This window comes from Nannospalax galili, unplaced genomic scaffold (assembly GCF_000622305.1).
Source record: "Nannospalax galili isolate Female #2095 unplaced genomic scaffold, S.galili_v1.0 scaffold1250, whole genome shotgun sequence".
Classification (NCBI taxonomy): domain Eukaryota; kingdom Metazoa; phylum Chordata; class Mammalia; order Rodentia; family Spalacidae; genus Nannospalax; species Nannospalax galili.
In genome coordinates, this window is record NW_008328704.1 from 1778814 (window position 1) to 1801907 (window position 23094).

Here is a 23094-nt window from a genome sequence, read left to right on the forward strand (position 1 = left end):
TCTTGGTATGTAGCCCTGGCTGACCTTGATCTTGGAACCATCATCCTCTTACCTGGAGACAGCTAGGATTACAGGTGTGAACCACCACACCCAACTTGTAGGGGTCTTGAGATATGGATCTGAAATCTATGTAAAGGGTTTGTCTTTGTTCTTGTGACTTAGTCAGTTTCTAATATTTTATTAATGAAAATTGATTCTGGTTTGAGGTGGATATGTAGTTCTTTTTTTTAATATTTTATTATTATTTTTTTGTGTGTATGCATATATTGCCTGCATGTAGGTAAGTGCACCTGTGTCATGCAATGCCCTTAGAGGACAGAAGAGGCCATCGGATCCCCTGGAACTGGAGTTACAGACAGCTGTTAGCTGCCATGTGGGTGCTGGGATTTGAACCTGGGTCTTCTGTAAGAACCGCCAGTGTTCTTAACTGCTGAGCCATCTCTCCAGCCCTCAGTGTTTATTTTAATAAAAATAAATCAGTTATGGAAAGTACCAGAAGTCACAGAGCAGAATGAGAAGTACCACTGGAGTGATGCACGGTGAGATCTCAGCACATCTCCTTTCACATGCCCCGCGCCTCTGTAGGGTAGTGGACCCCCCGTTTCTGACACGCAGTTTTTTATGCCCCTTCCTAACCCAAGACACAGAAAGCATTTCCACATGTGAAGGGAATTGAAGACGCAGTCATGGGGGGGGGGGCTGCCTAGCCACACCCTGCAGGTGTGCTGTCCCACGCAGTCATTCCCAAGGCTACTGAGCAGTGGGTTATGAGACTAAGTCTGCCTTGGATTCCAAGTAAGACTTACCAGCTTACTGGGCAGGTGCTGGTCATTGTCCAGGGCCCTCCAGAGTTCTTGCAGATGGTCCATGAACTCACAGAAACCTGCATTTGTGTCCAGCTTGTACAGCAGGGAAGCGTAGCCCTGCACGGCATCGTGGAAGCAGGCCACCCTGTCCACGTCAATGTCATTCTCCCCGGCTGAAATGGAGGCCAGGTCCACGAACACCTTGAGTTCGTTGATGCCTTGAGAAGGGAAAAGGGGAGGTCAGAACATGACCACGCCAAATCTTGGGCATTAATCCCTAGAGAAGCTATAAACAGACATCAAGTGAATGTCTCAGTTTGACCACTTCCTACTTTTACTAAGAATCTGGAGCATGTTTTGATACCACTGACTGATATCTAACCTTTATCAGACACACTGTCCTTATGTTTCTGTCACCTTATGACCTTTAACCCACATACTATCTGCTTAAATGAAAAGAGCCCAAGATTAAGTGGTAAAGAACATGCTGGCAATTAACTATAAAACTGAGGTAGTGGGAGGCAGAGGCAGGCGGATCTCTGTGAGTTCAAGGCCAGCCTGGTCTACACAGCCTGGTCCACACAGTGAGTTCAAGGCCAGCCTGGTCCACACAGTGAGTTCAAGGCCAGCCTGGTCCACACAGTGAGTTCAAGGCCAGCCTGGTCCACACAGTGAGTTCAAGGCCAGCCTGGTCCACACAGTGAGTTCAAGGCCAGCCTGGTCCACACAGTGAGTTCAAGGCCAGCCTGGTCCACACAGTGAGTTCAAGGCCAGCCTGGTCCACATAGTGAGTTCCAGGCCAGCCTGGTCTACATAGTGAGTTCCAGGCCAGCTGGGGCTACAAGGAGACCCTGTCTCAAAAAGATAAAAAACAGGGTCTGGAGGGACGGCTCATGGACTGTTCCTGCAGAGGATCCGGGTTTGATGCCCAGCACCCACATGGCAGCTAACAACTGTCCATAACTCCAGTTCCAGGGGATCAGATACCCTTTTCTAATCTCTGAGGGCTCTGCATGACACGGATGCACTTACATGCAGGCAACACACTCATACACATAAAATAATAAATAAAATTTTTAAAAAAGATAAAAAACAAAAAAAAAAACAAAAACCAAAAAAAGAGGTAATTCTTCTGGGCTAGTGGTCAGTCAGGATGGGCTGCAAAGTGCAAACAGAAGTCCATAGAGGAAGCAGCACAGTGCTGGAGCCGGCGCGTCCTCCACACCAGCAGCCGCGGCTCTCCAGGTTGCTGCCTGCATCTTCTGCACCCGTTCCTTTCCTCCCTCCTCCCACCCACCCATCTGTATAACTGAGCAGGCTGACAAGCCCTCAGCTGAGACATGCAGTGACTTTGTGAGGGTGTGCCGGTAAAACCTGTGGGCAAGAGCCGTCCTGTCTTAGGGAATTGAAAGCTAACGGGGCAGGTACAGAGAATGGGCTTTGGCTTCCCCCAGCATCCAGTGTGGGGAGGGCAAGGGAGACCTGAGACACTGTCCCGGGTAAATTCTACGCCTAATCAGGGAGAGACACTGGCCTGCTCCATAAAGAACTCGAGGAGCACGTTTCCTGGTCTTTGTACAGCATGTGATAAAGGGGGAGGTATTTCCTAAAGTAGCGGAACCCACACAAACCACCTGCAACCGCCTGCCAGCCCTAGGCAAGCCCAGAGGGCTGACCATACCTCCCAGGGCCTCGCGCAGCCAGTCCACAAGCTTGGTCTGCAGCGACAGCTCCTTCAAGCAGCGGTGGCGAGGTTCACTGATGCCTTGGAGCAACTTCTTGGCCTGAATGAGCTGCAGGCTGATCTGGTCCAGTTTTTCATGACGAAACTCCTCAAAGGCATCCGTCTAGAAGAAGAAGTCTGGCTGTGGGCTGGCACTGGCTGCAGAGCCCTCACGTCTGCAGGCAGGAGCAGCCACTGCCCATGGCAGAGTGGCGCATGCTTCCAGAGGGGACAAGGGACCTCCTCAGCTGCCCCTCTCTGGTCAGCAACACCTCCTGCTCCCTTCTACCTGATGCCCTGTTAAAAAGCTCATGTGGCATTTGAAATCTGTTCCTCATAGGAGCACTACCAGATCTATGTGCTTTTTCCTATTTCATTGGTCAAGAAGCAGGCCCCAAAGTGGGCATGGTAGTGCATACCTCTAATCCCAGCTCTTGAGAGGCAGACACAGGAAGATAGTGAGTTTGAGGTCAGCCTGGGCTATATAGTGAGGTCTAGGCTACATAGGAAGGCCCTATTTCAAACACACACACATACACACACACACACACACACACACACACACACACGCACGCACGCACGCACGCGCACACACACATGCACATACACACACGCATACACACACACGCACGCACGGGCACACACACGCACGCACACACACGCACACACACACACCTGAAGGGCCTAGAGCACTCATGACCTACTCAAGGACATGTTGCTGGGTTCCAGGTTCAATGTGTACCATCACAATTTTCATCTAAGTTTTAATCACTGTCATACTTGACTCTATTATGGAACATGGTCCACAACAGACCTTATAAACGTGCTTCTAAAAATCAGGAAGGGATGGCTAGGTGTGCTGGTGCACACCTATAATCCCAGCACTGAGAGAAACGGAACTCTGTAAGTTCAAGTCCACCCCGGTCTACGATAGTGTGACTCTGTCTCAAAAATCAAACAACAACAAATTAAAGTAAAATAAACAAACTTGCATGTGTGCTCTACCAGGAACAGGGGTCACTTTCTGCTGCTGCCTGAGCTGATGCATTTGCATCTGTGACAGGTGACCCTCCTCCCTTCTGCACTTTATGACCTTCAGAGGTCAGAGTCCTTGTTACTGAGCATGATTTGCTCTTCTTGAATTCCTGATCCTCTTCTGACCCAAGAAATTTCGTGGCTAAGGAGCAGTCACGTTACCCACAAAGAAACAAAGCCATTCACACAGTCTGGCCTTAAGTACAGCACAAACAAGAGCTCTGCTGTCCCCAGCTACCACCCCATCCTGCCCAGAGCCCAATACCTCCTCCTCCCAAGGGGATTCAGGTCTGTCCTCACCCCACAGGAGACTCAGAAAGCTACTTACAAAGTTTAATAACGTGTCAAGAACACTGAAGTCACCGGTCAGACCCAAAGTGCTTCGGACTTGCAGCATGACCTTGGCCGAGCTGACGGCTTGGTGCAGGCTGTGGTATTCTTTAATCTGTACCACGCGCTGTGGAATCCAACTCTTTTGGGGATGTGGGTCCACAGTGCACATGGCCTGAAGGTCAGCAGTCAGGTCACCATACTTATCTACGAAGTCTCTGAAGAAGTTATCGACCTCGGCAAAGGTGATCTCTCCTGACTTCAGATCCTCATAGAGATTAAGGAACTTCGCATAGCAAGGACAGTACAGGCATTCATAGGCCTCTGGAAGGTCAAGTTCCAACACTTTGGAATCCTCGTCTGAATCTCTCAGCTCCCCTGCAGCCTCTTGCCAGAGGATCTGGAAGACGTGGCTGTCTTTCAGGGCATCTATCTTGCTAGCCATTTCGTGGGTCTCAGGACTCAGGCAGTAATGTGTCATCCGCTCGGTGGCTGAGGAGTCAGGCAGTGCCACTATCACAGCTTCATTTAGCTTCTTACGGCTGAGGTCTTCAGAGTGTATCGCCTCAATCTCTCCAAAGTCCACTGTGGGAACCAGAAGTAAAGGCTGGAGAACACCTGTCACAGCAGCATTCCACTGACCTTCCTAGTGTCCGGTCACTTCTCTCTCTTGGCAAGGAGGAGGATTGCAACAGGGTCTCAATTTGAGGCCCAAGCTGGCCTTCAACTGATTATCCTCCTGCCACAGCCTCCTAAGTACTGGGATTACAGGTATGTACCAGGGCTAGAACTCCCTCCCTCCCTCCTCCCTTCTCCCTCCTTCTTTTTTGGTACTGGGGATGAAACCCAGTGTTGGAGACCAAGATGGCCAGACTCAGGACAAGTTGGGCCTGAACCTTCTTTTTTTTTGGTCTTTTTGAGACAGGGTCTCCCTGTTGCCACAGCTGTCCTGGAACTCACTATGTAGACCAGGCTGGCCTTGAACTCACAGAGATCCGCCTGCTGCTGCCTCCCCAGTGCTGGGATTACAGGTGTGTGCCACCATACCCAGTGGGCCTGAACCTTTAAGCAGAATACAGCCTCTGCTAAAAAGGGCAAAACACTGAAAACAGTCTCATAGCCCTGTCCTGAGCAACACTGCAATGACTAGCAGAAGGCAGCTGGCCGGGTTAAAAGTTTACAGTCCCTTGTTCTGAGAAAAACATCTTGACTTCCTTGATCTAGAGGTGAAAAATAGCCTAATCAATAACACCAAGTATGTATGTGATTAAAATTAAGACATCTTAGCTAATAAGCACTGACACAGTCCCTAGTCTTAACCCACTGCCCATGCTAAGGATTGATCAACCTATGTGACATGTACTATGAACTTTGCATGCACCCTGGACCCTGGACCCTGGACCCTGAAGGTATTCACGAGCCCCTCTTTGGTATATAAGCTTGCTGTTAAAGAATAAAGTTGTCTAGCCAAGAAGGAAATTGCATGTCCCAGAATCCTTACTCTGTCGCCCATCTGGCCTCTCTGCCCCCGAAGCTAGTAGGTTCCCTGCTGAGCAAAGCAAACCGAGTCCTGATAACCCAGGGCCTCGGATGTGCTGGTCAGGTCTCTGCGGCGGGAACACAGCCCCAGTCCTCGCTACTTCTCTAAGAACTCAAGCAAACACAGCTGCCAGCACGCTTTCTCAGGGAGAATGCGCGGTGTTCCCTCCTCCTGCCCTGGCTTTGGTCATCAATTTTCATAAGACGGAAAAGCTCCACAAGCTCTGGGTAAAGAGGCAGTTGGAACACAGGCGTCTACTTTCACTGTATTCTACAGTTCCCATGATGACACAATAGAAATTATCTTCTAAAACTCAGAAACCAGGTGAGATAGCTCAGTGGGTAAAGGCACTCGCAGTGCAAGTCGGACGACCTGAGTTTGACCCCTGGAACCCACAGCAGAAGGAGAGAAGTGGGTTGGAAAGTTGTCCTCTGAACTCCACACGTGTGCGGTGGTACAGGCACTGACTGCACTCACACACATCATACATACACACTCACCCATTAAAAATTTTGAGGTCAAGCACAGGAAGAGCAGAAAAGAAGCTGGGGGAATTGAAAACCCATGGAACCAGGAGTAGGTGGACACATGGCCAGGGGACACAGCGCCTCGAGGGAAGCAGGGGCCAGCCAGGTGTCCGTCAGTTTCCTTCAGGACAGACTCGGGGTGCTGGAAGTAACTAAGGAGAAGGGGTTCAAAGTCTTTTTTTAAATTTTTATTATTTTTATTTGTATGTATGTATGTATGTATTGCCTGCATGTAGGTTAAATGCACCCGTGTCATGCAATGCCCTCAGAGGACAGAAGAGGCTGTCGGATCCCCTGAAACTGGAGTTACGGACAGTTGTCAGCTGCCGTGTGGGTGCTGGGATTCGAACCCTGGTCTTCTGCAAGAACAGTCAGTGTTCTTAACTGCTGAGCCAACTCTCCAGCCCCTGGGTTTGAAGTCTTTGTAAGAAGCAGTGCATTCTGGGTGTGGTGGCTGTAACGCCAGCATTTAGAAGGCGGAGGCAGGAGAATTGCTGCAAGTTTGAGGCCAGCTTTGATTATATAGCAAGTTTCAGGGTAGCCTAGACTGCAGATGATGACTCCCGAGGAAAAACAGCCAAAGTTGATATCTGACCTCATACATGCACCCCACTTACACCTGCACATGTGTACTCATATACAAATGAACACGAGAGAGAGAGAGAGAGAGAGAGAGAGAGAGAGAGAGAGAGAGAGAGGAAAAAAGCAGCAGTAGCCTGGCGCCTGGATAAACAGGTGGACCATCCCTGCACCTCAGCCAGCGACAGAGGTTCATGCTCTAGAAAGGACAGCATGGAGGATTCTCAGGACTACAGATCACATCCAAGTGTTGTGGTGGGGACAGGAGTAGAGACAGGGTGGGATGGATGCAGCATGCTGGATGCTGGGACCCACCACTCTCTTCTCCCTCTTGACTCCCAGGCAAGACGCTGGATGTATGACTAGCCACAGGTGAAGATTTGAAAAGCCAGAACACCTCAAAGGCAGCCTCGGCCCCCCACAGGCCATCAGCCTCCAACCCACTTAGAGCCTCTCTCTTCCTAGAGACAGGCACAACAGGAAACTCTTTAACACAGAAGCTGCTGTCAAAACCAACCAGCAGGTCTGGGTACAGTGCAGGTGTCAGGTGCTGTCTTAGCCTGTAGGAGGTCCTGGCTTCCGACCCCAGCACCAAAAAATAAAGTAATTAATTAAAAAGAAAAGAAAAGAAAACCCATCAGATAAAAAGCAAACAAGAAACTATACAGGGAAAAGAAACTTCTAAAAATATCAGTAATCTCAGAAAATAGATGCTGTGGCCACAAAGAGAACAGGAGGGTGTAGAAAGGAAAACCGCTTCAAATCAAACACTGAGAGCCGAGAGGAGCTCGGCACCCAGGGCAGAAGACGAAGGTCAGAGGAGATCTCTCAGGAAGCAGAGCAGAAAAAAAAAAAGGAAAAGGAATTACAAGAGGCGACTGTTCCAGGAGGTCCGATGGCCAACCCACAGGAACTGCAGCCTGAAGGGGAAACCAACCAAGCAACCAGAGTGTTTCCCAGAGCTCAAGGCCTTGGACTTCTGGTTAGGCAGCTTCCCGCCAACCGCGGGGAGAAAAGAAACCCACAAGACTCATCACTATGAAATCTCAAGATACAGATGTCAAGTGCATCCAGAGCGGAGACACACACACACACACAGATCAGTAACCGGGACCACCTCCAGCTTCCCAGCACTAGAGAGACAGCCATGAACGACACAGCCATCATTCCCCAGGGAAACTTCCAAGAAGAGGGCAGGGAGAAAGAAACACCCGGAACCCCTCAGGGTAAAAGGAGAGGGCGGGGCTACACCAGTTCCATCCAGGGACTACCAGGTGCCCCATCTTGGGAGACTCCTGAGAGCTCCAGTTGTCATGAGAGTTTGCGATTGAGCTAGAAACCAAGACAATGGAAAAAACAAAAAAAATTCAAATTTCATGGGAAACTGCCAAGAGATAGATCAAGGGTGATTCCCAAGCATCTACCCCAGGCCTCCATATGCACCCACACATGTGCTCTCCCCTCATAAAAAGGAAAAAAAAAATTCTTTTAAAAATTGTTCCCTAAGGTGCTAGGGCAAGGGCTCAGCAGTTAAGAGCAGTGGCTGCTCTTGCAGAAGACCTGGGTTCCATTCCCAGCACCCGCTCTAGTTCTGGGGTCTGATACCTTCTTCTGACCTCTGTGGGCACTGCACAGCACCAGTGCACTTACACACACACACAGGCAATACACTCACACACATAAAATAAAAATAATAAATAAAATATTAAAAAAAAAAAAAGCACTGGATGCTCTAGCAGAGGATCCTAGTTTGGTTCCCAGCACCCACATGGTGGCTAATAACTGTAACTCCAGTTCCAGCGGGATCCAGCACCCTCTTCTGGCCTCTGTGAGTACTGCACACACGTCATGGGCTTACATACATGCAGGCAAAACACTCAGACACATAAAATATAAATAAAATATTTAAAAATGTTCCCTCTACAATTCAGCCCTAGCCTCACTGTGCCCCGTCTGCCCTTGGCCCTGAGGCCTCTCCATTTTCAGTGTGGCTCCTGGGGTCCCACCTTGCACATGGTGTTTCACCATCCCGCACTGCCTCAGGAAGCTCTCCACGTATCTCCTCTCTCTCTTGAGGAACTGCAGATCATCGTTCCTCCTGGTCAGCAGGTTTTTCACATCACAGACAATATCTTGGAATGACAGACTTTTTCTATCTGGAAAACACCAACAAGATCACTGACAGCTCACACAGCCCTGCTTTCCAGGTAACTGCCTTCTGATGCCGCCCTCTGAACGTGCTTCAAGGTCATAGTCATGCTCAGAGGGACCAGGAAGACTTTGGCTCAGCCTATGAGGATGGCGGAGCCATGTGCGTGGCAGACGGAAGAGCGGAGCCCTCCTGCTGCTGGCACTTCACTGTTTTCCCTGAGAAAAACAAACCAAGTTCAATGGCTTAAACATCTAGCAAGAATGGCTGGTGGTTATAAAGCCCAGGAGATGACCTCGCCACAAAATGGCAGACCCGAACAAACACCAGCTTTTTCCCTCTGGCTATTGCTCAGCAGTCTGAGGCAGTATCTCAACTTGACACTTACTTAAGTGCCAGATGTCAGTAAACTGACTGCTGTGCTCAAGGATCAGCTCCAGCTGTCCAACCGCAATGGTGCCGTTCACAAGGTCACCTGCCACCTTTCTGAACACAGACTCAGCAACGGCCATCAGATTCCTGCCTTCCTCGGTCATGTTGGCTAAGAGTTTCTCATCGGTTCCTGCACAGAGGGAGAGCACAGTTCAGATCAGGTCCCCGCCCTGGTCAGTTCCAGCAGGCATTGTGTTCCAACCCTTGTGTGACACGGGCAGCGTTACCGGCAGCCAACACTTCATCGGTGCATGGTGTCACCGCCTGCATATCCCGCCTGCCTCGCACAACTGGGAGCGTGAACTTGACGGTCCATTTAGAGAGCAAGATTTTAAGGCTCACTTAGCTTTAGTTACCATAAAACGTCTTTCTAGTATTATTAGATTCATATGATTAATTAAAGAGTAAGAGCAAGTGGACCTGTGCTGTGGTGGTTCCATACAGTGGACAGTCCTCAGTGGTTCAAACAGGCAACCGAACGACCAAGTGACAAAGACATGGAAGAGCTTTCAGTGCAAATAGCTAAGGAGAAACTACAGGACAGTCTCAAAGACCGCGTATGTGTTATATGATTCCAATTACAGGACAGTCTCAAAGACCGCATATGTGTTATATATAAGATTCCAATTACAGGACAGTCTCAAAGACCGCGTATGTGTTATATGATTCCAATTACAGGACAGTCTCAAAGACCGCGTATGTGTTATGTGATTCCAATTACAGGACAGTCTCAAAGACCGCGTATGTGTTATATGATTCCAATTACAGGTCAGTCTCAAAGAATGTGATTCCAATTACAGGACAGTCTCAAAGACCGCGTATGTGTTATGTGATTCCAATTACAGGACAGTCTCAAAGACCGCGTATGTGTTATGTGATTCCAATTACAGGACAGTCTCAAAGACCGCGTATGTGTTATGTGATTCCAATTACAGGACAGTCTCAAAGACCGCGTATGTGTTATGTGATTCCAATTACAGGACAGTCTCAAAGACCGCGTATGTGTTATGTGATTCCAATTACAGGACAGTCTCAAAGACCGCGTATGTGTTATGTGATTCCAATTACAGGACAGTCTCAAAGACCGCGTATGTGTTATGTGATTCCAATTACAGGACAGTCTAGAAAACAAAACTAAAGGAAAGGAGGAAGGACAGAGTCTCAGGACGATGAGATCATTGTGTATAAAATAACACCCAATATACTCAATTATACATCTATCTAAACCCAGAGAACATCTTCTAGGACTTAACAATGTACCACCTGGCTCATCCATTATAAGAAATACACACATTTGGGGCTGGAGAAATGGCTCAGCAGTTAAGAGCACCGGCTGTTCTTGCAAAGGACCCGGGTTCAGTTCCCAGCACCCATATGGTGACTAATAACCATCTGTAACTCCAGTTCCAGGGGATCCAACATCCTCTTCTAGCCTCTGTGGGTACTGTACACACATGGCGCACTTATATACATGCAGGCAAAACACTCATACACATAAAAAATATAAATAATTCTTTTAAAAAAGAAATGGACACACTCAAGCCAGATGTGACTATCAGGAAAAGTGGATGGGTGCTGGGGAGCTGTGTGGGAAAACTGTTTTCTGATGGATTTTTCTACAAAGCTGAAATGACTCTTAAAAGCGCATCAATTGAAACCACACAGATATAATAACACTCTCACATCAGCAGTCGATACCCACAACACCCCAGCCTCTCACACTTCCTGCCTCACCTCTCATGACCTGTGAGGAGCTCACTATTTACTGTCCAATGATCTGGTGAAGTAGAGGCTTATAACCACCTGACCTGGGCACTTAGTGCCAAACAACACTTTCCCATTATGAGATCTGAGCATGGCAGCTCACACATGTACATGAGTGTTTTCTGAACAAGGCATAGCACCAGAGGTGGGGGCAGGCTGGGAGGATCAGGTGGGACTTTGTGCTCCATTACAGCCATCAACACTGCTCTCAGGATGACAGAGGCTGGCCTTCAGAGCAAGGCCACCTGGGTTTGGACTTTATTTTCTGTGCATGTGGGAAAAGTGTGTGTGTGTGTGTGTGTGTGTGTGTGTGTGTGTGTGTGTGCCTTCAGAGCAAGACCACCTGGGTGTGTGCTTTATTTTCTGTGCATGTGGGAAAAGTGTGTGTGTGTGTGTGTGTGTGTGTGTGTGTGTGTGTGTGTATGTGCGCGCGCGCACCTGCATGGAGGCCGGAGGAGGATGTCAGGTGTCCTGCTCTATCACTCACCACCTTATTCCCTTGAGACAGGGTCTCTCACTGAACCCAGAGCTGGGCTGGCACCTGGCCAGCCCCAAAGTTCCTCCTGTCTCTGTCCCCCATGGTACTGGAGTCACAGGTGTGCGAGCAGCCACACCCAGCCTTTTAAATGGGTGCTGAGGACCTGATTCAGTCTTCACTTGCAGAGCCTGCCCCTTTACTGGCTGGGAAGTATCCCAGCCCAACTTCAGTCCTTGATACTATCTTTAGACCAAGAGTAAGTCATCAGCACCCTAACTTCCAACCCTTCATCTGGAAACCGAGGCCTTAAAGAGGACAATTGAGGAGCGGCTTCAAGGACAGCGTTCCAGCACAGGAGCTGTACACAGCAGGCACTCAGTGGATGTGGCTTTGGTCATGGCTGTTCTTCACTCTGCAAGATGCCCTGTGCCTTCCTGGGCCTCCTTCCCAGCTGCTCCTTTTACCAAACACCAGAACATGCCAGTTGAGTGTCAGATCAAGTGTTTAGTCCTATTCTGCTCCCAGACACCAGGAAGATGCTACCTCACTGAGCTCCCTGCAGCCCTCACACGTACCGCACAGTTTGAAGAGCTGTTTCACATCTGGCCACACGAGCAGGTATTTGAAAATTTCGTCCAGGTCAACCACAGCCTCCCCGTTGTTCCTAGGCCAGGACTTGGTGATCACAGCAGATAAGAGGGTGCCAAATTTCCGCAAATCCTGGTAATAGAGTCCCTCAAGGATACTGGTCTGAGACTATAAAGAAAATCGGGTAAAAAGGGAAATTTAGGAATGTTTTATTAGCTGGTTTTAAAAATAAAAAATAAGAAAAGTGGGTATGATAGCACATAATAGTAATCTAAGCATTTGGAAGGCAGGAGTTTGGGCTACATGAGGCCTTATCTTTTTTCCATTTTTTTTTTTTTTTTTTTTGGTCTTTATGAGACAGGGTCTTCCTGTAGCCCCAGCTGGAACTCGCTATGTAGACAAGGCTGGCCTCAAACTCACAGAGATCCACCTGCCTCTGCCTCCCAAGTGCTGGTATTAAAGGCGTGCGCCACCATACCCAGAATGAGGCCTTATCTTAAAAATATTACTTTTGGGGGCTGGAGAGATGGCTCAGCAGTTAAGAACACTGGTTGTTCTTGCAGAAGACCTGGGTTCGAATCCCAGCACCCACATGACAGCCTCTTCTGACCTCTGTGGGCATTGTACAACATGGGTGCATTTACCTACATGCAGACAATATACACATACACATAAAATTTTAAAAATAATAAATAAAATTTTTTAAAAAAATATTAATTTTATCTGGGTGTGGTGGTGTACGCCTTTAATCCCAGCACTTGGGAAGCAGAGGCAGGGGGATCTCTGTGAGACAAGCCTGGTTTACATAGCGAGTTACAGGTCAGTCAGGGTTACACAGTGAGACCCTATCTCAAAATAATAATTTTTAAAAGTTATCCTTTTATAATAGGATTCCAGAAATCGACCCATAGTTGACAACCTGAGCTCCATCCTGGGACCACATGGTGGAGCTAGGAAACGAGCCCTGAACGTTGTCCTCTAACCTCTGTCACGTGTCCTGAAATGCACAAGCACTTGTACATACACAAATACAAACACAAATGAATAAAAATCAAAAAGTGGGGCCGGGAGTGGTGGCACATGCCTGTAGCACTTGGGAGGCAGAGGCAGGCGGATCTCTGTGAGTTCAAGGCCAGCCTAGTCTACATAGTGAGTTCCAGGCCAGCTGGGGCTACAGGGAGACCCAGTCTCAAAAAGACAAAAAAAAAAAAAGGAAAAGCAAATGCTTCACATTTCTTAGAGCACTCTCAGCACACGGATGGCCAACACGTGGCTAGCAGCATGTGGATAACCTGCAGAGCTCTGACAAGGTGCTAAAGTCATGAAATGGGGACAGCATGATCTTGTCAATAAACAGTGCTGGGAAGCTGGAGCTCCACGTGCCAAAGTGTAAAACTGGACCCTTGTTTCATAACACCTTGAGAAAGGAACTCAAGTGGACAAAAGGCCTCAGTGTAAGAGCTGAAGCCACAAAACTTAGAGGAAGCAAAACTTAGAGTATGCCTGGCATAAATGTGGCCCCAGGTTCAATCCCCATCACTGCGTGGGCAAGCGCTAACAGAAAATCATACACCAGCAGCCATGATCAGGGGCACATCTGCAGAGCAGCAGCAAGTGGGGCTGGACAGGGCCTCTGTGTGGCTGTGGTTTTGCATGGCACCTAACAGTCCTGGGAACAGGAAACCTAGCTGCTTCTCAAGGAGTTAGTAGAGAGTACTGGATCTCAGTACATGGCTCCAAACCATTAAGGGGGTCAATCTAGCCCTGTGGGGGTCTCGGAATCAGCACAACTTCAGCAGGCTTTGGGGGTGGGGGGCACATCAGAAGCAGTTGTGACCCCAAGCTGGAAAGGCTAGTCACCTGGCAGGCAGAGCTCACAGCTTCAATGACAGACTTCTCAAAGATCCTGGCCACACTGTCATGCAGGCCAGCATGATCCCATTGATTGCTGCAGAAGACAGAGATCCGCAAGCGGGGGTACTCCTGCAGACAAGGAGGGAGGTGTGAGGGTTGTGGATGCCACGCTAAATGTGGTGAGACATCTGAGTCTTTGCTGACTTCCCCGTGATTTCGGCCTCTCCCCACCTCACACCAAGCATTCCACCCTAACTCCACCATCTGAGGAGCAAAGACAAAATCCTTTCTCTTTACTTAGGCATGGTGGCTTGATCCTGTGATCCCAGCACTTGGGAGGCCAGGGAAGGAGGATTGCAGCAAGTTTCAAGTCAGCCTGAGATACACAGTGAGGTCCTGTCTGGTCTTTTCTCCCAGGCTGAGGGGGAAAAAAACAAAACAAAAAACAAAACCCCAGCCACACTGGCGCTTCTAGAAACAGGTCAATTCTGAGAAATAAGCCATTTTCCTTGGCTTGTTTTCCTGAAAATATCTACTTGACAGGTTCAGATAAAATCTTTTTTTTTGAGACAAGGTCTCCCTGTAGCCCCAGCTGTCCTGGAAGTCACTATGTAGACCAGGCTGGCCTTGAACTCACAGAGATCCGCCTGCCTCTTCTGTGTTCTCTCCATTGTCACTGCGTTTATTAAGGCCGCCACCAGCCAGCCAGGGGAGTGTCTGCATGTGCTTCCACTGTGTAAGTCTAGGTCTGCCATCATGACAAGACCCTGTACCCTGTTCTTCTCAGGGTATCACACAAGAAGGTTGAACATTTCTTCGGGGTCAGAAGACAGTGGCCAGATCAGAAACAGAAACCAGTCATGGCTGACTCCTGCCGTACTACAGTGACCAAATGCACTGTCCATTGCTACTGGGGCGGCAAAGGGTCTGGTCTACTCGACATTTCTTCACCCCAGAAAGAGCTGCCCCAGCCTCAAGTACCTGCTTGAACCTCCTTTCCAAGTCTCCCAGCAATGACTCCTTCCAGCCATGTGTCCCTGGGAAGTTGATTTCTACCAGCCGCCGCCACACCTGCAAAACCCAGATGTGAGTGATGGCCACAGTGTGGAAAAGACAGACTGACAGCCAGGTGGTGTTACTGTCTGTGGTCCTAGGTACTTAGGAGACAGGAGGATGCTTTAAGCCCAGGGGTTCAAAGCCAACCTGGACATCACAGGAAGACCAACATCTTCCCCTACATGCCTGGACAGGTGTTTCCTTCCCCCGGCCACCTGGAGTGTCTTACTGGAGACAGTGAGAGGAGTGGAGAGGACAGGGTGTTGTGTGAGCTGCCGCATCCTGTGCCCTTGTTGGTCCACCTAATGTGCTGACTGACTGTCTCCGCAGTCCAGTTAACGTGTGCACACTGCATTTCATGATCACATCTTTTCTAGGAAAGGTCCAAGGCCTTTCCTTTTCGCTTATGATGATAGTTTGGAAAGTTTGTGCTGACTACTTTGGAGGCTGTCTGTTGATATGACTTCTCATTACCCCATGATTAAAATATCCTTGGCAGAGACACTATCACATTGAGCCACATGAAAAGTGTACTTTGTCCAGGTCCACAGCTTCCCATGGCTGCCTGATCACACACCTGAGGGTGCTGCTGCTCCTGGGAGCCGTTTTGCTATCGAGACTGATGGTCAGGTCAACTCATGGTGAAGACCTGTGTGCTCTTTCCTCCTAGGACTACATACCATCGCAGCGGGCTGGGTGAGGCCACCCTGTCCTGCCCCCACTCTGAAAGCCTGCCTTCAGCTTTCCTGGTGAGTCCCGCCTGAGCGGCTTTGTTGGGTTGCAGAGCGGGCTTTTCTGCCGCAAGTGCTTCTCTGTGTCCTGGCTGCCGTTCTTCCGTAAAAGAAGACAGATCCCCTCTTACTTTGTCTTCCGTAAAAATCCATTCCAAGTACAAATGCATGTTAACCCACACCTCTTCCACACTGACCTGACCACCTGGAAAATGAGGGCTCCTTCGATGTGATCTTTTGAAAATACGGAATAACTTTAGACATTCAGAAAGGCCTGGAGAAGTCCTCCGGGCTCCACCCAATTTCTCCCCTCATTTGTATCATGACGGATCACCGCTGACTAAACCACAGACTTTATCCGGGTCACGTGTTCTTCCTGTCCTCTCAGAACCAGCCTCTCATCCTTATGACCATCATGGTAGAGATGCTATGGGACTCTGGAACGCCCCCAAGGATGAGCCCAGGAAGTGCCAACCACACCAGACAAACCAAACCGCCTGCTGCCAGACTTCGCGGAGCTCCTCAGCTGTAGACACACTGGCTGTCTGCCCACAAAGCAGCTCCCTCTCTGTCTTCCATTTCCAATGCCACACACCTCCCACCTGGCTCTGACCGTCCCTGCTCACAGGCTCCACCCCCCAGTGGCACTCCAGGCACCGCACTGCAAAAGGAAAGGTCCAGCTGGGTCCAGCAGTACTCTTCAGCTGACGCTGGGTTAGCAAATCCCTTGCACAAGGAACACAGTGGCTAGCCTTCAGACCATGGCCACAGCTCTTCGACAGCTGACAGTCCCTCATGTCCACACCTCTGTGCCTTGAGCATCTTCCCAGCTCCCCGGAAGGCTTACCGCCATCTCCTCAGAGTAGGTGAACTGGCCAGTGGCTAAGGAGAACATTCTGCTTTTAAACACGCTGCGGAGCCACTTTCTTGTGATGGCCAGGGTCTCCTGGAGGACACTGGTTGGGACTTCGCTAACTTCAGCACCTGGCCCCTCTGCAGCATCCTGCAGACACATGAGGGAGTTTATGGGATCGGCTCTGCTGTTCTCTGCATCCAAAGCGCCTGTGACAGGCACTCTGACGTCCCTGGATGCCTAGGCTACACTTAAAGGGAACAAGGCAGGAAGTGGGAGAAAACATGGTACTTCTGTAGTATGAAGGTTTTGGGCTGAGTTGGTCTTACCAAGAGTTCCTGTAGGCTGGGCCCAGAGGAGAGGCCAGTGGCTTAAAAAAGTTTGCTGGCCCCCACTCTCCACTGACACACTGGTGAGGCAAGCCTCATCTGCATCCTCCTAGCTCCCCTTGCAGAGCCTCCTTCTCTTTCCTCAAGGCCTCCAGCAAGTAATTCCTCTGAGTCCCTCTCATTCATCTCCAGAAGCCCCTTATCAGGCAGCAAGTGTGGGTCTGTCCCCACCCAAGGCCTCGCAGGGCAACAGCAACCCCTCACCCACAGCTTCATGAAACCTGCGCCCTCTCGCCTCCCCACCTCCCAGAGAAGCACCTATGGCCCCATGCCAAGCAGACACGGTTCCTGCCCCGGGAGCTGACCCAAGGGGAGATGAATAGTTCACAGACAGATGGGCAGGCAAGCACGTGGTCATCAGCCTAGTAAGAGCCAAGATGGAGAAACACAAGATGGCCTGTGGCACATAAATGGGGGGGGGGGCACAGAGGAAGAGGAGCCCCACCCCAGGCAGGAGGAGGAATGGCTCCTAGAATGGAGCACCAGGACCAGAGCCAGGCAGGATGACGCCAACACCACCCAAGTGAAAGAAAGATGAGTTAGCCCTTGATTAAGATTTCCAAATGGCACAGCAATTTCCAGAACAATCGAGAAGCCTCAGTGTAGTGTGCATGTCTTGTGATCACACGCAGGCATTCCATTAACTGACAGGATACCTCAGCCACAGCACCCATCTTAGTGTCCTGGGCACCCCACAGAGGGAGGGCCATCAACACACTGCGGAGTCCTGTATACAGCTGGACTGCGACTATAGAGCCCCAATCCAGCTCTCTCCTCTCAAGCAGCATCCATTAAGCCTAGGACACGACTAAAGACTTCGCAGCTTGGCACACCAGGTTTTTGTTTGCCAATTTTAGGATTGCAAAGTTTATCTTTATGACACAGAATATTTGCAACCAGACGTGGTTAGACTAATCTGAGATTCCAGTCTATGTTGAAGACACTTATTTCTGCAGAAGAACATACCTGAAAAACTGACAAATCTATTTATTTTCATCATTATTAGTATGTGTGTGATATGTGTGTGGTGTATATGTACATGTATGTACAACTGTGTAAATGCACAAAGGCCAAGGGAGGACACTGACTACCTTCCTCTATCCTTCCCACCTTTTTCCTTCAGACTTGAATAGAGTAGCAGAGTCCATGTCCTCTGTGCAGGCTCAGGCACACACTCCCGGAACCTGGAGCTAGGTGGCAGCTACAAGTCCCAGTGATCCTCCTGTCTCTATCCCCTACAGAGGGGTTATGGGTGTGTGTGTGTGTGTGGTCTAGCTTTTTACTCAGGTTCTAGGGATTTGAGCGTCACCCTTGTACAGCAAGCATCCTTACCCACTGAGCCATCTCCTCAGCTCCTGGAAAAATTCTTAAACATAATTTGGAAACTACACCTGCCTGGCTTCAGTGGCATCTCCCCAGTAGGAAGTGGTCACCTTGCTGCCAATAAATAAATTTCATTCTTAGTGCACGCGGGTGTGTGTGGTGTGTTATTTTAAAGAAGAGCTCAGGATGGCTCAGTGGGTTAAGGCACTTGCCACCAAACCTGATGAAATATCTCTAGGACCCACATGGTAGAAAGAGAGAATGGATCCTTGAAAGTGGTTCTCTGACCTCCACACGCATGCTGTGGTGCATGCACACATGTGTGCACACATGCACATGTGCACACACAATAGATAAATGTAATTTTGAAAGAAAAAGAAAAGCTAAAAGAAAAAGCATTAAAACATATACTGGGGAATCCGACGCCCTCTTCTGACCTCTGTGGCACTGCATCACACAAGTGCACTCACATACATACAGGCAAAACACTCATGAACACATAAAATAAAAAGTAAATCCAAAAAAATTTAAAATAAAAGTCACAGTTCTGACTTGTGAAGAAACAGTCCAAATGCAAAAACTGTTTTTTCTATGAATCAAGGAAAGAAAAAGAACGAAGACCTTATCAGTGAGGTCCGGTAACTGCTCTTAAGTTTGCTGTGGTCATCAAGGCACAGGTACTGCCCACCCATGGCCTCCCTGCCTCCCTCCAACAAAGCCTTACTGGCGGGTTGGTAGAGTCCCATTGGTGCCCAGAACAGAGCCCTGCTCAGAGAGAAACCCAAGAAACTCCCTGAGAGCTGAGTCAAGTCAGCCACCCCAGCCTGCCCAGTCAGCCAGAGTCAGTCCCTTTCCCTTCTAAACTGAGGCTGAATCCCATCCCTCTACAGGGCACAATATTAGACTCACAGATTCTACTTACCTCTGAAGGTTTGAGCCTAAGCATTTGACAGATAATCTCAGCAGACAAGGCTGGCATCTGGTAGAAGCGTTCGTTAGTTGTGATCTTGCAAACGGTTTCATGGAGGTTCAGACACTCAGCCAAGTAGGTCTGTAATGGGGTGCCCCCGAGAATCCTACTCACAAAGAGCAGAGAGAAACCACTGATGTATTTGAGAAAACAAAAAGCTGACCAGGGTTTTTCTGAGCAAGCCTCTAAGTCCATCGAGCGTGACCCGTTCCCTGCCTGGGAAGTCTCAGCAGGTCTTAAAATTGTGACTAAGGTGAAATATAGTTCTTTCTGCTTTACCTCCATAGTCATAAGTGTTCTCACAAAAGTCAAGTTAAAATATCTACAATCAGGCTGGGCGTGGTGGCGCAAACCTTTAATTCTAACACTTGGGAGTCAGGAGCAGGCGGGTCTCTGTAAGTTCAAGGCCAGCCTGGTCTACATAGTGAGTTCCAGGACAGCTGGGGCTACAGGGAGACCCTGTCTCAAAAAGACGCCCCCCCCCCAAAAAATACGTCTACAATCGGCTGGGTGTGATGGCACATGCCTTTAATCCCAGCACTCAGGAGGCAGAAGCAGGCGGATCTCTGTGAGTTCATCATCCTGGTCTACCGGCCAGCTGGGGCTACAGGGAGATGCTGTCTCAAAAAGACCAAAAAACTACAATCACATTCCCTTACTGAAAAAAAAAAAAAGATTAAGATGTGTATTACCAATTAATAAAATACTACATGGATTTGAAAAAAAAAAAACAAACACTCAGAGCTAGAGAAAGGAGGAAGAGCAGAAAGTGTTAGAGAGGGAGGAGAGAGAGCAGGCACTGTGTGTGGCTTGAGCACAGGGTTTGTGTTTACTGAATGAGTTTGTAACCAAAAGAGTGGCAATGGGACTGCCCAGCCTGCCTGAGACCCTGGATCCTCAACACTGCAAAAGAAAGGGGGGAAAATGGGCTGGAGAGGTGGTGCAGCAGCTTAGAGCACTGCTGCTCTTGCAGAGGACGGGAGTTGGGTTTCCTTCACCCACATGGCTGCTCACAGATGCCTGTAAGTCCAGCTCCAGGGACGTGCCAGACAGAATAAACAGGAGAGAGTGACTGGGCACCAGTGTCACCTCTCTCTGCTTCCTGACCGTGGATGGGAAGCACTCAGTTGCCTCACAGTCCTGCCGCCATGACTCTCCTGTCATGACAGCAGTCCCCTCAAACTGCGGAGTCAGGACAAACCCTTCCTTAAGATGCTTTGGCCAAGTATTTTGTCACAGCAATGAGAAAAATATATAGTCAGTTTTAGTTTTTCTTCTGATCTGACTTGACTGACTAACAACTAAATGCTGAAGAGACGCAGGACACAAACGTAAACACGCACAGCAAGGGGAGGCCGGAGAGAAACAAAACCCAGCAGCCAGGGCTGAACTAGCGCAGATTGTGACAGCGTGTGTGGGAAGCCACGTCCGTGGGGACAGGACACACCTCCTGAGCCATGTGGAACAGGGCTACACTTTGACTTTCTACTTACGTGTCCTGATAGATGTCCACGAGGTGCAACAGCATTTTAAAGACTTTCTTGACATCCTAGGGCAGAGAAGGGAAGCTTTCGTCAGGGCACCCCGTGTTCACCGAGACTCGGCTGAGGAAAAGCCTGCGTGAGGGCTAGCTCGGCCTCCCTTCCTTCAGACAAGCCAGAGAGCCTGGACACTCACCTTCCGTCCTTTTTGTTTGGTCTTTTTGAGACAGGGTCTCCCTGTAGCCTCAGCTGACCTGAACTATGTAGACCAGGCTGGCCTTGAACTCACAAAGATTCCCCTGCCTCTGCCTCCCGAGTGCTGGGATTAAAGGCGTGTGCCACCACGCCTGGCTCACCTTCCATCTTTTATCAGTAAAACTCATGATATAAAATTATATAATTTTCTCTTTTTCAAAGCAATTTTTATTTATTCATTTTAATGTGTATGTTCCAGGGGATTTTACACCCTCTTTTGGCCTCTGTGAACATTTCATACATGTGGTATCCTTACATGCAGGCAAAACACTCATACACATAAAATAAAATGTTTTTTAAAAAGCTATTGATTTCTTGAGCTCTTAGGGGAATCAACCTTTGCCCCTGAGACATCACCAGATCTGGCTAAATAAACCTGTTGGTTTCTTGTGGTGCTAGGGATGTGACACAGGGCTCCATCCAACACTGAGCCACTTGGCCCAGCCCTCAGCCAGCAATTAACCCATGTGTGCTAAATCAGTACTTGCTGGACTGCTCCCCACAACATACCCCCAAGTTCAGGTATGAGATCTTCATCCCTTGCAGCCGGTATGAAATCCCCTGAAAACAGTCCAAGACACGAGCAGGCACATGACTCAAGTATTCCATGGAGTTTTCCAAGTAGGAAATCAGGCTTTCCAGAGGGACCAAGGTGAACCAGGATCGGAAGAGGTACTCGTCCACATGCAGCAGAGATTGTCTCTGCTCTATGAACTGGATTAACTGGCTCCTGAGGACAGACGGCACGAGATTCAGTGAGATGACGTGACAAAAGCAGGAGGCATCTCACATCCGGACTTTAAAAAGTTCAGGGCCTCATGGGAAACTGCGGTAGGCCATGAATGAAACAGAAGCGAGGGCACGTGAGGAATTCTGCAGGTGGGCTGACCGTGTCCTCATGGGGGGGGGGGGTCCCTTTCTCAGCCCACACTGGAGTCTGTGGCAGAACTGAGCTGAAACTGAGATCTGAGCGCCCAGCGTGACCGGCTTGTCCTTTCTGCTGTGGTCAATCTCCACGGCAGGCTCGGATCCAGCAGCCCTATCGCAGCACTGCTGGATGGCCAATGTCCCCCCACATGCTGTGGAGGATTCATGGTCCCCATCCACGTCCCTAGGTCCCTCCATGCCTGCCACTCCAGAAGCCAGGGCTCACCTACTGCAGCCTGCAGCACAATGCCCTGCTCTTATCCCTGGAGTCCCAGGAAGACAGTGGTCCGCTCTGGGCCTGCTTTGGCCACAGCATGCTGAGTCCTGGGTATCATGACCAGGGGACACAGGGCTCCCTCTGAACCTGACCACCTGCTCACTGGATGCCTCCCAGCCAGGGTACACGTTTGTCAGGGACAGGGTGCTGTTTGTCGTATTTGTGCTACCCCCAGACCCTGGCCACACGCAGTCTCCTTAACTATTTGCCAAACGGATGAGTGGACACATTCTAGTACAGTAGTAATGGAAAGATCACGGCAAGGCTAAAAGGGGTCAGTTCTGCTAGGTGGGTTAGCTGAAGTCTAACCTCTGCTCTATGCAGTGCCCAGTACTGTCATTTATGGAGGTGGGAATTGGAAACACAGATGCTTTCATTTCATCTGTGAGGCTTCTGCTCTTCCACAGGCTGGTGGAGATAAGGGTACTTTATAAAGGGGGGGGGTGACAATATTACATTTTCTTCTAAGTTCCTGTTCTAAGTTCTGTAGAAGTTTTCCAAAAACTTCAAACACACTGGCCTCACTGGCCACTTGCCCTGTACACACATATGAACACACACACACACACACACACACACACACATGAACACACACACAAACACACATACTCACACACACACTCACTCACTCACAACAGAACCTTTTTATGGGCTGCATGGTGTACAGCAAACTGATTTACAGTTGGCCTGAATAGCTGTTCCATTTCCCAGGCTCCAGCCTCTGAAGCACTTCCCGCCACAGTCAGCAGTGAGGACTAAACCACGACCGGCTGCGCTCCAGAGCCCTGTTCACCTGACCTGCCTCTGCTGGCCTCTGGAGCAGCTTGGTGAACAGCAGTGAGGAAAAGTGCACGAAATGACAAGAGAGCAGCAGGATGATGTGACGTCTTGGGCTGTGATGTGTGGTTGTGCACCTTAATACATCATGCAAGCCGCCAGGGTGTCCTTCAGTGGTAGAACACCTCCACACCATGCATGAGGCCCTGGGCTTCACAGCATCACAAAAGGAGGAAGGGAGGGAGGGGGG

At 49.4% G+C, this 23094-nt stretch overlaps 1 protein-coding gene across 6 annotated transcripts in view; it reads right to left on the bottom strand.

Annotated features, from left to right (window-relative positions):
- Positions 1-23094, bottom strand: part of Rnf213 (ring finger protein 213) — a 128790-nt gene that overhangs the window by 67733 nt on the left and 37963 nt on the right. For all 6 annotated transcript variants that reach the window (XM_029561376.1, XM_029561389.1, XM_029561386.1 and 3 more), the window contains 12 exons: positions 21374-21593; positions 20621-20676; positions 19080-19233; positions 16440-16595; positions 14787-14876; positions 13812-13934; positions 11939-12119; positions 9078-9251; positions 8547-8696; positions 3893-4479; positions 2488-2653; positions 807-1024 (listed from right to left, as the gene is read on the bottom strand). In XM_029561376.1, the coding sequence (XP_029417236.1) occupies positions 807-1024; positions 2488-2653; positions 3893-4479; positions 8547-8696; positions 9078-9251; positions 11939-12119; positions 13812-13934; positions 14787-14876; positions 16440-16595; positions 19080-19233; positions 20621-20676; positions 21374-21593 (2275 nt within the window). The remainder of the gene's footprint in view (positions 1-806; positions 1025-2487; positions 2654-3892; positions 4480-8546; positions 8697-9077; positions 9252-11938; positions 12120-13811; positions 13935-14786; positions 14877-16439; positions 16596-19079; positions 19234-20620; positions 20677-21373; positions 21594-23094) is intronic.